Below are 17,389 nucleotides of genomic sequence, written 5' to 3'. Positions count from 1 at the left end.
AGGTGTCTGCCACTACAGAAGCGCTGGCATGGTAAGAACTCAAGCTCCTTGAAGAACCACAGTAACACTGTTTAACAAAAATCAAAGTGACAATTCTACAGAAACCAAACTTAAAGGCATGGAATACTGTAATCTAATTGATTGAATTCAGAATAGCTTTCAGGAAGAAACTCAATGAGCCACAAGAAAAAAACTCAGAAAGGCAGTTCAATGAGCTCAGGAAGAAAATTAAAGAGAAGGAATACTTTACTAAAGAGACTGAAACTCAGAAATAACCATATGAATTCTGGAGCAGAAGAATTCAATAACTGAGATGAAGAATGCATTAGAAAGTACTGGAAATAGAACAGGCCATCTGGAGGAGAGTAGTCACAAGCTTGAAGATAGATATCTAGAAATGATACGAGTAGAAGAGGAAAGAATTAAGTTTTTTTTAAATGAGCAAATTCTATAAGTGCTGACTCTATTAGGAAGGGAAAATATTAGGATAATGGGTATCCCAGAAGGAGAAGAAGAGATCAGAGTTTAAAGAAGTAATAGCTAAGGACTTTCCAAACGTGGTGAAGGAACTGAATGTACAAGCCCATGAAGCTAAGAGATCACCTAATTACCTCAGTGCAAAAAAGACCTTTTCCAAGACATTATATTAAAACTGTCAGAAGTCAATGACAAAGAATTTTAAAGGCAGTCAGGGAATGAAGGAAAAAAGGTTCCTTACAAAGGTACCCACATTAGGTTATCAGCAGACTTCTCAGCAGAAACTCCACAGGCTAGGAGGGAGTGGAATGACATACTCAATAGTGAAAGATAAAAACTGTCAGCCAAGAACATTCTATCTAGAAAATTTATCATTCATTCAGATACAAAAGAGAATTAAAAGACCTTCCCAGACAAAAGCTGAGGGAGTTCACCACTAAACCTGTCTTATAATAACTGTCAAAAGGAGCTCTTCTACCACAAACAAGATGACCAAACACACACAACTTTGAGTAAGGTGATAGAATCAGAAAACTGCAACTCTATCAGAATAGGTTTTTAATACTTTATTATAGCATAAATGTTAAAAGGGTGGAAAAAACATAGCTACTTTAATTTGGTAACAAACTCACAACATAAAAAAGGATAATTTGAGACAACAAAAGCAGAAAAGGGGAAGAGGAAAAGAATGGAACCTGCATAGGCAAATGAAGATGCTATTAGCAGAAAAAAGGACTGTTCTATCTATGAGACATTTTATACAAACCTCTTGGTAACTACAAAACATAAATCTAGAGCAGAGACATGAAACAAAAGAAAATGGAGAAAAACATCATAGAAAACTATCAAACTAAAATGTCCTACAGAAACACAAGGGAAACAATGGAGATATAGAGTAACCAGAAAACAAAAGATAAATGGCAGTACTAAGTCCTCATCAATAATCACCCTAAATGTAAATAAAATGAACTCATCAAAAGGGAGCATCTGGATAGATTAAAAAACAAGATCCAAGTATATGCTGCCTCCAGGCAACATCTCAGCTCTAAAGACAAACATAGGCTCAAACTGAAAGGATCAAAGATGATACTCCAAGCAAATGGCAGCCAAAAGAAAGCAAGTATAGCCACACTCAGACAAAACAGACTTCAAGACAAAAAGGGTAATGAGAGAAAGATGGACAGTACATAATCATAAAGTACACAATTCATCAAGAAGATGTAACAGTTATTAATATATATATGTACTTAACATGTGAGCATCAAAATATATAAAACAATTCTAAACAGACCTATAGAGAGAAATTTACAGCAATACAATAATAGTAGGGGACTTTAAACACCCCACTCACATGAATGGATAGATCATCCAGTCAACAACAAAACAACAGCCTTAAATGAAACATTAGACTAATTGGATTTGATAGATTTGTACAGAATGTTCCATCCAAATGCAGCAGAATACACATTCTTCAACTATGCGTGGAACCTTCAAGGAAAGACCATATGTTCAGACACAGGTCAATAAATTTAGAATACTGAAATCATATCAAGCATCTTTTCCAATCATAATGCTATGAAACTAAAAATCAATTACAAGAAGAAATCTGGAAAAGTCACAAATAAGTGAAGACTGAACAACATGCTACAACTATTGGGTCAATGAAGAAATCAAAGGATAAATTAAAAAAAAAAATACCTGAAGGCAAATGAAAATGAAAACAACATGCCAAAATCTATGAGATGCAGCAAAAGTGGTACTAAGAGGGAAGTTTATAGCAAGACAGGCTTTCCTCAAGAAACAGGAAAAAACCTCAAACAATCTAATCTTATACCTAAAGGAACTAGAAAAAGAACAAATGAAGCCCCAAATCAGGGGAAGGAAGGAAGGAAATAGAGTGGAAATAAATGAAAGAGACTAAAAAGACAATACAAAAGATTCAGACTAAGAGCTGGTTCTTCGAAAAACAAGACTTACAAGTCTAGATCCACTGAGAAAAAAGCAAGGCCCTGATAAATACAATCAGAAAAGGAGAAATGATAACAGATACCACAGAAATACAGAGGACAACCGAGAATAAAAGGACACATTCTTCAAATCATACAACCAGTGCACAAGTTGAAACTGTAATCAGAAACCTCCCAGAAAACAAAAGCCCAGGACTATACAACTTCACACCTGAATTCTACCTAAGATTTAGATTTAATACTCATCCTTCTCAAACTCTTCCAAAACATTGAAGAGAAAGGAATGCATGCTAACTCATCTTACCAAATGATATCAAAATCAGACACATGAAAAGAAAATTACAGGCCAGTATCTCCAATGAACATAGATGTAAAAATCCTCAACAAAATATTAGCAAACCAAATACAATAATACATTAAAATGATTACACACAATGATCAAGTGGGATTTATTCCAGAAATGTAGTTTAACATCCACTAAAGACAACCAAAAAACCCCCAAAAACCTAATATGATACAGTACATTAACAAAAGGATAAAAGCCGTATCATCTCAATACATGCAGAAAAAGCACTTGACAAAATTCAATACACATTTATGATAAAAAAAACTTTCAATAAAGTGGTTATAGAAGGAAGAGATACTTCAACATAATCAAGGCCATACATGAGAAACCCACAGCTAACATTGCAGTCAATGGTGAAAAACTGAAAGCTATCCTTCTAAAATCAAGAATAAGCCAAAGATGCCTATTCTCACTAACTCTTATTCAACATATTATTGAATCTAGCCAGAGTGATTAGGCAAGACAAATAAAACACATCCAAACTAGAAAGGAAGAAGTGAAACTGTCACTGTGTGTGACATGATTTTTATATACAGAAAACCCTAAAGACTCCACAAAAAAAGTTAGGAACAGATACAAGATTGTAGGGTACAAAAACATAAAAACCTGTTGTACTTGTGTGTGCTAACAATGAGATAGCAGAAAGAAATTAACAATCCCATGTAAGATAACAAAAGAATACACCTAGGAATAAATTTAACCAAAGAGGTTAAAAGAAAGAAATTCAAGACACAAATGTAAACATATTCTGTGTTCATGAATTGGAAAAGTTAACATTGTTAAAATATCCCTACAATCTGAAGAAATCTACGGATTCAATGTGATCCCTATCAAAATCCCAAGACATTTCACAGAAATAAAACAAAAATTCTAAAATTAACATGGAACCAAAGAAGACCCCGAATAGCCATAGCCATCCTGAGAATAAAGAACAAAGCTTGAGGAGTTATCACACTTCCTGATTTCAAACTACTGCAGTACCACAGTAGTCAAAACAGCATGGTGCTGGCAGAAAAACATACATAGATCAATGGAACAGAATTGAGAGCCCAGAAATAAATCCACCTGTATATGGACACAATTTATGATGAGCAGAGAATATACAATGGAGAAAGGATAGTCTCTTCAAATTGTACTAGGAAAAGTGAACAGCCATGTACAAAAAAAGAAACTAGACCACTATCTCACACCACACACAAAAATCAACTCACAGTGGATTAAAGACTTTGAATGTAAGACCTGAAACCATAAAAATCCTAGGAGAAAACATAAGCAAAACACTGACATTAGTCATAGCAATATCTTTCCCTTGCCTGAGGAGACATCTAGAAACAAGAGGATAAATAAGCAAATTGGACTACATCAAACTAAAAATCTCCTGCACAATAAAGGAAAATCGTCAAAATGAAACACAAGCTGCTGAATGGGGGAAGATCTTTACAAATCATATATCCGATAAGGGGTTAATATCCAAAATATATAAAGAATGCATACAACTCAATATTATAAAACAGCCCAATTTAAAAATGGGCAGAGAAGCTGAATAGACATTTCTCCCAAAAAGATATACAGATGTCCAAATAGGCACATAAAAAGATGTTCAACATCACCAAATACTAGGGAAATGCAAATCAAAACCACAAAGAGTTATTACCTCACACCTGTTAGAATGGTTATTATCAAAAAGGCAAGAAACAACATTGTTGGCCGGATGTGGAGAAAAGGGAATTCTCATACCTGTTGGTGGAAATGAAAGTGGGAGCAGCCACTATGGAAAACAGCATGGAGAGTCGACAAAAAGTTAACAGAACTACCGTATGCTCCAATTATCCCGCTGAAAGCAGCTCTTCTGCCCCTTTCCTGTTTGCCCATTTCTGTTCCCCTCTCACTTTAAGAGAACCTTAGTATAGGAATGAGATCAGTAGGCAATTTAACCTAACTCCTGACTTATGCTCTCCTACATGCACACTATGCCTGTTGATTCTTTTCGTGGGTAAAATGAGAAATGAAGCAGTTAAAAAATGAGTAGCTCTCTACCTGCCACAATCCTGCAGGCAGATCACACATCTGAAGACTGTCAGACAGTCTGCAGGCAAGGGAGAATGATGCAGAATCCAACCTTCTGCCTCAACGATTCACCGAGATCCTTCCCCCTTTTTCCCCTTTAAAAACTGTCATGACTGAGCAGAATATTTGGAGTTGGTCTCAGGACAAGTAGTCCACCTTCTCCCCAGATTGCAGGCTTTCCTGATTAAAGCACCTTTCCTTTCTATCGACCCTTGCCCCTTGGATTATCAGCTTTTGAGCGGCAAACAGCCAAACCTGGGTTTGGTAACACCACTTCTGGGTATTTATCCAAAGAATATGAAAACGCTAATTCGAAAAGATAAATTTACCCCTCTGTTCACTGCAGCACTATTCACAATAGCCAAGATATGGAAACAAACTAAGTGTCCATCAATGAACGAATGAGTAGAGAAGATATGGTATCTATACACAATGGAATACCACTCAGCCATAAAAAAAAAAAAAGATGAAATCTTGCCATTTATGATAACATGGATGGACCTTGAGAGTGTATTATGCTAAGTAAAAAAAGTCAGATGGAGGGCTTCCCTGGTGGCACAGTGGTTGACAGTCCGCCTGCCAACGCAGGGGACACGGGTTCATGCCCCGGTCCGGGAAGATCCCACATGCCGCGGAGCGGCTGGGCCCGTGAGCCATGGCTGCTGAGCCTGTGCGTCCGGAGCCTGGGCTCCGCAACGGGAGAGGCCACAACAGTGAGAGGCCCGCGTACCGCGAAAAAAAAAAAAAAAAAAAAAAAAAGTCAGACGGAGAATACAAATACCATATGATTTCACTCATATGTGGAATATCAAAAAACTAAGAAACACACACACACACACACACACACACACAAACCAAACAAAAAACATACATAGATACAGAGTACAGAGTATTGGTTACCAGAGAGGAAGAAGCACTGGGAAAGGGCAAAATGAATAAAGGGATCAACTGTATGGTCACAGAGGGAAACTAAATTTTTGGTGGGGAGGACGCTGTAGTCTGTACAGAAGCAGAAATGTAACGTCCACGTGAAACATAAAATGTTATACACCAATGTTACCTCAATAAAAAAGTTTTTAAGTGGTATAAAAACTTCTTTTGCCGCCAACCCCACACTGCACTAACTTTTTTAAACTGAAAATATCAAAGTGAGGCTAAATAAATTATATTAAAATAACTTTACTAAGTTGGATATAAATTCTTTATTGGTATAATTACATCTAAATTTGATTTATAGTGTATATGTAGGTAAACTGCTTATGATAATAGCAGTGGTTAAGAAATGAGAAACCCATAATAAAACTAAACTAAATTCTTACAGATTGTGATTATAGCAGGGTACAGGAAACTGGTTCCTAAAATGTTTTGAAATTTAAACTTTACCTATCTAAATTTGAAAATGTTAAATTTAATGTCTACTTTGTCAGAATGTCACAAGTCACTTATCAGAATCAGAAATACTAGGACCTAATTTTCAATGGATCTAAGTGGTTTATATTACTTTTATGTGATTGCCACCTTGTCCATGCTCCAAGTCTGGTTTTAATGATGACTTTTTCTTTTAACAATGTTTCTTCTTCCTTAACTTCCTAAATCACCTATACACTTTTTTCTTTAGGTACAGTTTTCTCTAATGAAACAAACTATTTTCAAAAGTTAACACTCTCCTTTGTTGAACTATTTAAGATGACTATGCAAACTACATAGCACAAAATTAAAATGCTACCTTGATTGTTACCTGGAAATTTTAGAAGCTAATAAGTCAATTTGGGCAATTCAAGTTTAAAACAAAAACAAAAACCAAGCAAAAGAAAACACTTGCATCTCATTTTACTAGATCAACCAACAGAGGACTTTTTTGGACGCAGGGGCACTAAATTATCTTAATTATAGCTATGTAACATTGGCTCTGGAAGTAATCATTTTCTTTCTCATTTCATTCAACAAATGAACGTCTGATTTCTTGTATAGGCTAAGTTTTAAATCTGATCATAACTAATGTTGGGGGAAAAAAATGAACACTTCTTTCTGAGTTAATTATCCAAAATATGCATTTCTGGCAAAGTGAATACATTTTCCACTGTGTTAAAACTAATAATTCTAGGCATCCATTCATAAATATCTACATGATTTTAGTCAACTCAAAGATAAAGCTTGATTACAAAATACATACCTATACAGTTATATGTAGTAATGTTTTATGTAATAAATTTCATATTATAAATAAATTACTTATTTATAAAAGGTTATTCCCAGTAATGTAAGACATGTTCCTTTTGTCTGTAATTCTATTACTATCTTAAGTAATAGATATGGGTCAATGGGTGTCTAAAGTGACAATAATATGCTCATGGGACCAATAATCAGCATCAAACCCAGTCATGAAACACAGTCTAAAGGTCAAGTTTCAGTAAAACTATTGTCAGTTGTCAAGAGTCAATAAAATAGACTCTAAATTTGTATGCTATCTCACTAATGTTTTCAGAAAAGTTCTCAAAAGCTTGATGGTCTATAAGATGTTTTGTCATTTAATTTATTTAATAATTACATAATACATTGTTAATGTAGTCAAATATGAAATCATCATAGAGAACATCATTGACTAGGGTTTGTTTTTTGATCTTGACAATGAGTCAGGGCCTCTTATTGTATAGTATGTCTTTATTTTATTGGTATTCTTAAGAATGATTAATTTTTTAAAATTTCTCATTACTTCCTCATTTTTGTTTTGGAGAACTCATTTTTTATTTCTGTCCAGATCAAATGCGTTATATTGCAAAATACTATTCATATATATGTATATATATGTTGAGAACACATACTTTTAAAAAGTAATGCCCACTGCTATTCTTGTTACCTACCAAATGTGTTTTCATGTTATGAAAGTATGATTTAATACATTTACGATGTCACATCTAAAAAACACCCTGAAAACATGAACTATACATTTCATATTTTTGTATAATTTTTAGATAATTTGGGATTTATATAATATCTATATTAACAAAACATCTCATTAGGTTAATGCATTTTTGGTACCTTTATGTAAAAGTAAAATTTGCTTTTGTTAGCAAAGTTATTGAGTACTTTGCTTCATATTACATGATTGTGTCTCTAGGTATGGCAGTATGGAGTTAACTCTTACACTTTACAAAATAAAGTGTGGCCTTAGCCTTCAAGATTTTTGATAGGTACAACTGAAATGCCTAATCCTGGGTCAGTAATCTGTTTCTGGAATTATGTAAAGTTCAATATATATATATTATGAAACATTCTCTTTTTCAGACTGTCAAATCTTCATTACTGTAGGATTATAAAATTGATAATCAGATTGAATCACTAACAGTTTATAAATCACTAATAATTTTAGTGTTAATAAGTTGTAGGGTTTATAGCAAATAACCTTGCAAGGAAAATACACCCGTGGGCCAAATATTGTTCACACTTACCAGTTCTTCCTTAAGTTGGGAAATGAGCTCGTCCTTCTCTTTCAGCTGCAGCTTCAGCATTGAGCACTCATCTTTCATTATATCCTATAAAAACATCAAAGAGGTAGCATAATACACTCAGACCTTTCACTTTGCTCTTGATAAGTTAGCTTCACGCAGTGGGAGATAATTGCATATGACTAATAAAACTGAAATTTCCTCTACAGTCTGATATTTTTCATAATATACTCTATGTTGCAAAACAAACTAACGTATCCAAAGATACTATACTATATATGATAATATACACATACATTTTTTCTGATAGCCTTTTCTTTTGATTTCTCTTTGTTCATTTAGTTGTCTAAGACAGAAATCAGGGATTCATCCTAAATTCTGTCCTCCCATTCCTGTGCATACATAACCAGGGGAATAAAAAAATTATACTTCAAAAGAGATAGTTTACCTACCATTTATTCCTGTTATAATTAAATATTAATTCTCAAATGAATGGCCACGTTATAGTCTTTATTTTTAATGATATCTCTGTAACATTTGTCCCTTTCACTAGAGCTCTGTCTTTGGGTATTTAACCTTGTCACTCTGCATGAACATTCAGCTACAGTCCCCATGTACACAATACATCCACATCCATGACCTCTATTATTCTACACTGGAAACTCTCACCTAACCAATGCTTAATCTAGACTTATCTTCCAAGCTTCAACCCACAAAAAGAACTACTTCCTGAGCATACACTCAGCATTTTCCCATGGACACTCCAACTCAAACTTCATCTCAACACCTTTTCCTACTTCAAAAATCATTTCCAGTTATTTCTCTCATTATCTTATTTCCTAAACTAGCTAGAAAAGCATCCCATACTCTCAGCTCACACTCACTCTGAACCCAATCTGGTACCCAATTCTTTGATCTGTTTCCTTGGTATTTCTTGAACTCACTCCTTTCTACTCCTCATGGACTTACTCTAGGTATCCATTGCTTCTTATCTGACTTACTGCAGTTAAGTCTCTGAACTGGTTCTATGTCTATCACCTTCCCTATCTGCCAGAGATATTTTCCTAACTGGGAATTAATTACATCATTTCTTAATGTAACAGCTAATCACTTTAGAGGAAAAGAAAGTCAAAACTCTTTAGCATAGCATATGGTGCCTTTCATTCTCAACTACTTGCATATTTCTGGAGTGGCAGTTTTTCATTTCCAACTTTCTTACAACCAGGGCTCATTCCTACAGAATCGAGCTGCAGAATGTTGTTTCATGTCTCCTTGTTTTACACATGCACATCTCTGGGTTACACTGCATCTCTCTATCTCCCACAATTTCTCATGATCTAGGAGGCATTTCAAGCATTATTCCTTATTCCAGCAGGGAGCCTTCCCTTGTTGGCTGAGTTATGTTTCCCTTGAGGGTGACGCCGTGCTCCATAGCGTCTAAATCATACATCATTTCATACGGTACTAATACTTCAAGTGTTGTTTGCTTGTTTCCTTCCCTCATTAGACTAGTTTCCCTAACCCACTTGAGCAGACAGACTATTTCATTAGCATATTACCAGCACCAAGCATTGTAACTGACACACAGAAGATGTTTAAATCCACGTTTGCTTCCCATAACTTAGCAGATAAACAGTATAAGTAAGAGAATTCCCACTTTTTCTGAATCTGTTAACCTTACCTGAGCTGGCAAGGGAGAAAACAGCTAATGGATTAGAATAAACAGAGTATTTCTTTATTCTGGTTCTCATGGTGTTAATTTGTTTCTATTTTAAGCAATATAGAACACATGATTCAAATTTACTAATATCGCCTTTCATGTGCTGACAGCCAGCTGATTGGGATATACTAATTATCTGTTCCTTTTATTTCATAGTACTCCTGTTTCTTCCCTAAAACATGGGCTTTCATGGGTAGAGTTTATACACAACATTTTAATATTTATTTTCATAGATTCTAAATATTACATGTTACAATGTTAATGGTAAAAAAGCTTAGCTTGCTCCATAATGCAAAGAAAAAGTTTGCAGGCTTAAAAGGTAGGTAAGGGTTTCCCTGGTGGCGCAGTGGTTGAGAGTCCGCCTGCCGATGCAGGGGACACGGGTTTGTGTCCCAGTCTGGGAAGATCCCACATGCCGCGGAACGGCTAGGCCCGTGAGCCATGGCCGCTGAGCCTGGGTGTCTGGAGCCTGTACTCTGCAACGGGAGAGGCCACAGCAGTGAGAGGCCCGCGTAGCGCAAAAAAAAAAAAGGTAGGTAAGAAAATCATCATGTCCCTTAGAATCAGAGACATCTAAGGTCAAATCCTTGGTACTACCATGAACCCTCTCTGTGGCTTTGTGCTAATTAACTTCTTTGAGGCCCATGGACATTATCATGGAGGTTGATAACACCAGACTATAAACTATCTGATGACAAAACTCTACTGTATTGCTGCTTATATTCCCAGTCTTGCCTAATATCCCACTTAAGAAAAACTAACTCCCTTCATAAAATAAAATATTGTCATATTTTCTCTAGGAAACAAATATTGAGGTAGAGTTAAGAGTACAAAAGGCTTATTAAAGAATAAATCCATGTGAAAAGAAAAGAAAAATCAGAATGGGGCAGAGGGACATGGACCATGATTCATACCTGACAAATCCTCTACCAGCGAAACGAGGAGCTCCAGCACCAACACTGCCTAGGAGAGGAATCCCGTGCGGAGGGAAAGTGGGTAGGCTCTTGTACCACTCCCTGTTCAGTCATTGGCTGGGAGCTGACTCATGAACTAGATCTCAGCTGCTGTCATGTTATTCATTGTCTCACACTAACAAGCGATGAGCTTGACTTCAGCTGGAGACAGTGAGCTAACCATAGGACTTTCAGCTGGGCAGTGAGTCCTTTATTGAAAGGGGATCTGAGCCTCAGCCAGAATCTACTCCAACTGTTTGTTATTGAATAATTAGCAGCAATACTTTTGTATATTAATTAATATTTTGTCAATGAATTCATTTAAAGTGAAGATTTACCTATATTGTGGCTAATAGGAATTGTAAAGAAACTTGGCTTTCCAAAATCATGCTCACTTTACTAAATTCTCTGATTTTTTTCCCTGGGAAGCTTTTTCAAGAAGTTTTTAATCTCACAGCTTTAAACCAGGTAGGTGCTAATATATCATTTGCACTTATTTATGGAATAACATATTAAGTATTCATTGTGTGTCATCAGAAGCAAATTTATAAAATCCTTCTCTATGAATGATTTTGCAAATGAATCATAGTTACCTAGAGTTTTGTTTTTAGTTGTTATATGTACATGTGGCAAAATTCATACAAGTATCTAACACACAAGATGAAAACCCTTAAACAATACTTACTAAAATGAAGGCTACTCTCAGATGAATCGATATTCGCTCAATATATTTGCAAAATTCTCGGACATATTTGATAGGATGATCTATTGAGTTAGAAATCCTATTGATGTGTAGAATTAACAGGATTTTAGTATCTTGGTTTTTAAAATAAGGTTATTCCATTAACCCTTAGGGTAATGTAAGCAATTTAACCTTGTACTTATTTAAATGCATATTACTTATGAAAATATATAATTGAATAATTATGGCATCCTGTTTCTCAGTCAAGTATAATTAATTCTCGGACTAAAATTCAATTCTATATTTCCTAATTTTTTTTTTTTTTTTTTTGCGGCACGCGGGCCTCTCACTGTTATGGCTTCTCCCGTTGTGGAGCACAGGCTCCGGACGCGCAGGCTCAGCGGCCATGGCTCACGGGCCCAGCCGCTCTGCGGCTGGTGGGATCTTCCCGGACCGGGGCACGAACCCGTGTCCCCTGCATCGGCAGGCGGACTTTCAACCACTGCGCCACCAGAGAAGCCCTGTACTTGTATTTCTTAAATAAGGTAAGCAATTGTTTTAAGTGACCCTTCCCACAATGTAGAATATATAAGAAAAAAAAATGAAAAGGCTAAAAACAGCCTGTTAAAAGTTCCTTTCTGTTATGAAGGCATGCTTACTTGCTTTTCATGTTTTATGTAAGGAGTAGGGGATATCTTATCTCTCAATACCCTGAATAAACTCACAGAATTATGTGTGAACAAAGCTATGAACTTTATTTGCTAGGAACAAAAGTAATCAGACATCAAACACACCCCATTCCTCACCTATAAGTACCGTTGACTTAAAAAATATATATATATGCACAACGTGAGAGTTGTGAGTTAGCTTTATTTGGGGCAAAATGAGGACTGCAGCCCGGGAGACAGCGTTTCAGATAACTCTGAGAAACTGCTCCTAGGAGGCGAGGTGAGGAGCCAGGATACACGGGAGTTGTTTTTTGGTATTTTAAAAAATATTTTATTTATTTGTGGCTGCATTGCGTCTTCGTAGCCGCACGCAGGCTTTCTCTAGTTGCGGCGAGCAGGGGCTACTCTTCGTTGCAGTGTGCGGGCTTCTCATTGCGGTGGCTTCTCTTGTTGCAGAGCATGGGCTCTAGAATGCAGGCTCAGTAGTTGTGGCGCACGGGCTTAGTTGCTTCGCGGCATGTGGGATCTTCCTGGACCACGGCACAAAACCATGTCCCCTGCATTGGCAGGCAGATTCTTAACCACTGTGCTACCAGGGAAGACCCTATATAGGAGTTCTGCAACAAAGTGCAGGTAATTGGGAACATCAAAAGATTACTGTTAGAAAAAAAAAAAAGATTACTGTTAAATAAAGAAAACCAGATATCTCAAGTTAAGGAATTAAGCTCTTTTCTATGTATGGGAAGATGCAAGAGTTGGGCTCACTGAAATCATTCCTTTGATATGCACCTCAGCTCTCTGGAGCCTGTATTTTCACATCCTGAGTTTCCTCAAGGCTCACCGCAGGGAGTGACTACAGTCTGATGGCTGCTAGATGGCAGGTATTCTTTTCAGCCCTGAGTTTCCTCAGGGCTCACCAGCTCACATTGGAGGGCTGCAATCATTGGTGACTGTGGCATCCTTTGTTTATTGATATGGCAGGAAATATTCCATTTATAAATACTCCATTCATCAGTGCATAATACACTTGTTTTGTTTGTTTGTTTGTTTCTAAATGCTATGTTGACTTAGTTTTAAGGCCTTGGCTAGTGATAGGCCAGTTAGTTCTCTTCAACAGCTGATTAAGTCCATACTCCAAACACTTCCTTTATTGGGTCTTCACACTGCAGGGCCATTAGGTACCAACCCCATCGGGCCAGGTCCCAGGAAACTAGAGACAGTCTCTGCACCCCAGAGCTCTTGAAATTATTCACATTGGCCAATCCTCAGGGAGTGCTGGAAACCTAGCTAATCCCATCCTGCCTGTCATTTATAAACTGCCCAATTTGCTGTGGCTCGGTCCCCAGGGGGCAATATCCTCCATGACCCTGACTGGCAGCCTTCTCTCATTTGGAGGTGTAAGTAACAAAGAGTTCTGTCTTTCATCTGAGCATTAGTGTGTCAGGTCCCACCATCAAAAGAATCTTTAAATCTTATAAAACATAGTGCTAGCAGGAGCTGGCTGTAGGTAGTGGGCACACTTTTGCCATCCTGCTGAGACAGCTCTTGGGCCCTGGACATTTATGCCACCTTCAGACAGAGGGGAAGGACAGTGTGAATAATATTGGGTACTGTTTGGCAATACATATACATTTTTTGCATAATGAAGGGAGAGGAAAGCTTTTCTAGTTGTATATGTTATTCAAGACAGTAAAACTCGAGAGATATCCCTAATATTAGCAGATCTCAAAAATGGTAATATCCCATTTTATGGGGTGAATTGTGACAATGATAAAGAATACAGAAATAAGTAATGGTGTAGGGATGCTTTTTCAAGAATTCTGGCATAATTGTAGAATTCTGGGGAGAAGAAAAAGCAGAGAGCCTGTATGTTGTACTGTACAGGAATCACAGATAATGTGCTTCAATTTAAGCAGTAGTTTCAGGCAGTCTGGGAGGTCAGAAAAGTAAGCTGCGAAAAAGCAACAAACATTAGCTGAAGCAACGGATCACAGCTCCAGAATATAAACCAGTATCAGGTACTAAGGAAAGTAGGAAAGGTTCCTTTGTTCCTTTTTAGAGCACTAATGGATAGTAACAGCATATACAGTGCTATCTTCAAAAACTCAATATATGTACAATACATTGTTAAACGGGAGTCTTTAAGACATGATTTGGGAAAAGCAGCTTTTTTAAACTTATGGACCAGATATACTTTTGAATGGTTGCTTATGCACTGAATGCCTGTGTACTGAAACCAACTATATAATTTAACTTCCATTACAAAACAAAATTTTTGTCTCAAAGATTCTGTAAATTAAAGAGTACTGGGAAGTTTTAGATTATCATTAAGCGACACTAAACTATCTTAAAAACTATAATCTAATATAGAACAAAACTTACAAATCTATCATTGTTTTTCATGTTACCTCTTGATGTCACTCAGTTGAGGCAGAGAAGACTTGCATCTGAGTCTTTGCTGTGGCACAACTTAGCTGTGCGATCCTGAATAAATCAATTACTAATAAGAAAACTATAATTTGTTGAAATTCGGAAATAATACCAAATTCTTTGCATACATCGTCAGTGGGTACTCACAACATTTTTACCAGGAAGGTGTTTGTTTGTTTGTTTTTTGCGGTACGCAGGCCTCTTACTGTTGTGGCCTCTCCCGTTGCGGAGCACAGGCTCCGGACGCGCAGGCTCAGGGGCCATGGCTCACGGGCCCAGCCGCTCCGCAGCATGTGGGATCTTCCCGGACCGGGGCACAGAACCCGTGTCCCCTGCATCGGCAGGCGGACCCTCAACCACTGCGCCACCAGGGAAGTCCGAGGTTTATGGTTTTTTAACTTTATCACAGAATTCATTTCAAGCAGTGTATCCCTCTTTCTGAATAACAAAGCATTATTTTATGTCTGTGTTTATATTTTAGACTTCAACATGTAAGAGGCAGATAACCCAGTATTTTTTCAATTAAAAATGGACTTTGCTTAATACAGCCCCCACCAGCTTCCTCCTCTCCCTCTCTAAAAGAGTTCTCTCCTTGCTGGGGGATACTTGCACTTGGCTCGCCACTATTGCAGACCCTGAGTGGTAATTCTTTGCTGATCTCGAATAAACACATTTTTCCTGGATAAAAAAACTGGCAATCGGGCTTCCCTGGTGGCGCAGTGGTTGAGAGTCCGCCTGACGATGCAGGGGACATGGGTTCATGCCCCGGTCCGGGAAGATCCCACATGCCGTGGAGCGGCTGGGCCCGTGAGCCATGGCCGCTGAGCCTGCGTGTCCGGAGCCTGTGCTCCGCCACGGGAGAGGCCACAACAGTGAGAGGCCCGCGTACCTCAAAAAGAAAAAAAGGATGGTTACAAAGTCTATGTGGTAACATGAAAAATACACTTTTTTTGTAAATGGAATCCTATATGAAATATATACTTATCACAGATCTGAAAATATTCAAAATATGACAGTCATTTTGTTAAGAGTTGTGGGGTTTTGTGTGATTTTAAATGTTTTAATTTCTAAATTTTCATTAATGTGCTTGCAATATTAAAGGTGCTATATCCTAAAAATTATATATGAAAACCAAAATATTTATTCAAACATACTTAGCAATCATGTAACTACTGAATCTGTGGCACACGAGGCATAGTCTCAGAATAATATTGTGTTCAAAAGAAAATATTCCAGGCCCCCCCCACCCCCCCAAAAAAAACCTGCAACAACTAGAGATCTTTGTATGTCTTGACCTGCATTACTGGAACACATAGTTTGCAACAATAATTTTTACTATTACTACTCTTTTCTCCTCTGTCAGTTTCTCTGATACACCTCAGCTGCTCCTGCAAATGTCCTAAGGCCCTTGTTGAGGAGCCACTTGACCTCCCCAGCTTCCCTTCTGATTAGGCATCAGAAAAACTCTTGAGAATGTATCTGATAAAGAAGAACTCCCCTATCAGAGGGTAAGGAGGAAAAGAACTTAAGTAGTCAAAACCAATTTATTTTTTAGTGAATAGGCAAATGGTAACGTTCAGCAACATTTTTACATAAATACCTACACCCCACACAATTAAAACTGTGTAACTATTTACTAGACACCAAAAAATGCAGAGTAAATAGGCTAAATTACAAACACCTGCAGGGAAAGACTCGCATCTTTTGATACTAAGTACTCTTTACACAGAGGAGAGCAACAGCATTTTGATAATTAAGCTTAAGAAAGTATACAAAACTGTTCAAAAATAAGGTATTATAAATCTACTAAAATGTTAAGATTATAAAGAAAATAAATGGCAATTTATGGAAGTGTACAATTTTAACATACAGTTTTAAATGGCATCGGACTTGGGTTTGCTGAGAAAGCAATATATTGTAGAGGTGAATGGTACCTTAGTTCTGTCAATAATTGTCAAGTTACTTTGCTTGAACAGAAATTGTAATTGTAATTCATGAGATCTTTATTCTAAACTTGTCACATTGAGAGATTTGCACTTTAATGATATTATATAATTTTGAAAGTAATAGACCTTTCTGTTCACTTTGACTATGAATTTAAATATGATTTCTGCTCCTCTTTTGCTAATTTTTGCCCAGCTGTGCAACATCTAACATCGTAAGAAGAGAGCCAGTCAAGTCACAGGATTATAACATAATAAAAAGAAAAGGAAACTATATATTGGAGGAAGCCAATACTGAAGCACATAGGTACAAACTAGATACGTAGTTTTCCACCGGGGGGGGGGGGGGGTGGGGAATGAAGAATTTACCCAGACCATCTAGGAAACATTTCAAAGATTTACAGTCTTCTGCTCCCCATTTTATCCCTTCAGTTTTATGAGATCCAATTGGAGGTGTGAGTTTGGACCCATCATTTTTCATCTTTCTAACCTCACTCTTTGGAATACACTGTTATTGAAAATCAATTGAATAAAGGAATGATTACCAGAATATATAAAACAAGCATATGCATTTATGATAACTGGTATAATGTTGCTGCTGTAATCACAATGTGCCATGAAGTGTCCTCATGGCAAATGCTTTCCATTATCCAGGATGATGGGGGGAAAGATAGGTTTTCCATGAATTTT

General features: G+C 37.0%; 1 protein-coding gene across 7 annotated transcripts in view; it reads right to left on the bottom strand.

Annotated features, from left to right (window-relative positions):
* Positions 1–17,389, bottom strand: part of CCSER1 (coiled-coil serine rich protein 1) — a 1,274,678-nt gene that overhangs the window by 670,482 nt on the left and 586,807 nt on the right. For all 7 annotated transcript variants that reach the window (XM_049709018.1, XM_049709019.1, XM_049709020.1 and 4 more), the window contains one exon: positions 8,307–8,390. In XM_049709018.1, the coding sequence (XP_049564975.1) occupies positions 8,307–8,390 (84 nt within the window). The remainder of the gene's footprint in view (positions 1–8,306; positions 8,391–17,389) is intronic.

The sequence above is a fragment of the Orcinus orca genome, chromosome 4 (assembly GCF_937001465.1).
Source record: "Orcinus orca chromosome 4, mOrcOrc1.1, whole genome shotgun sequence".
In the NCBI taxonomy this organism is placed as follows: Eukaryota; Metazoa; Chordata; class Mammalia; order Artiodactyla; family Delphinidae; genus Orcinus; species Orcinus orca.
The sequence above is the reverse complement of the archived record's forward strand: the minus strand, read 5'-3'. Positions and strand labels throughout refer to the sequence as shown.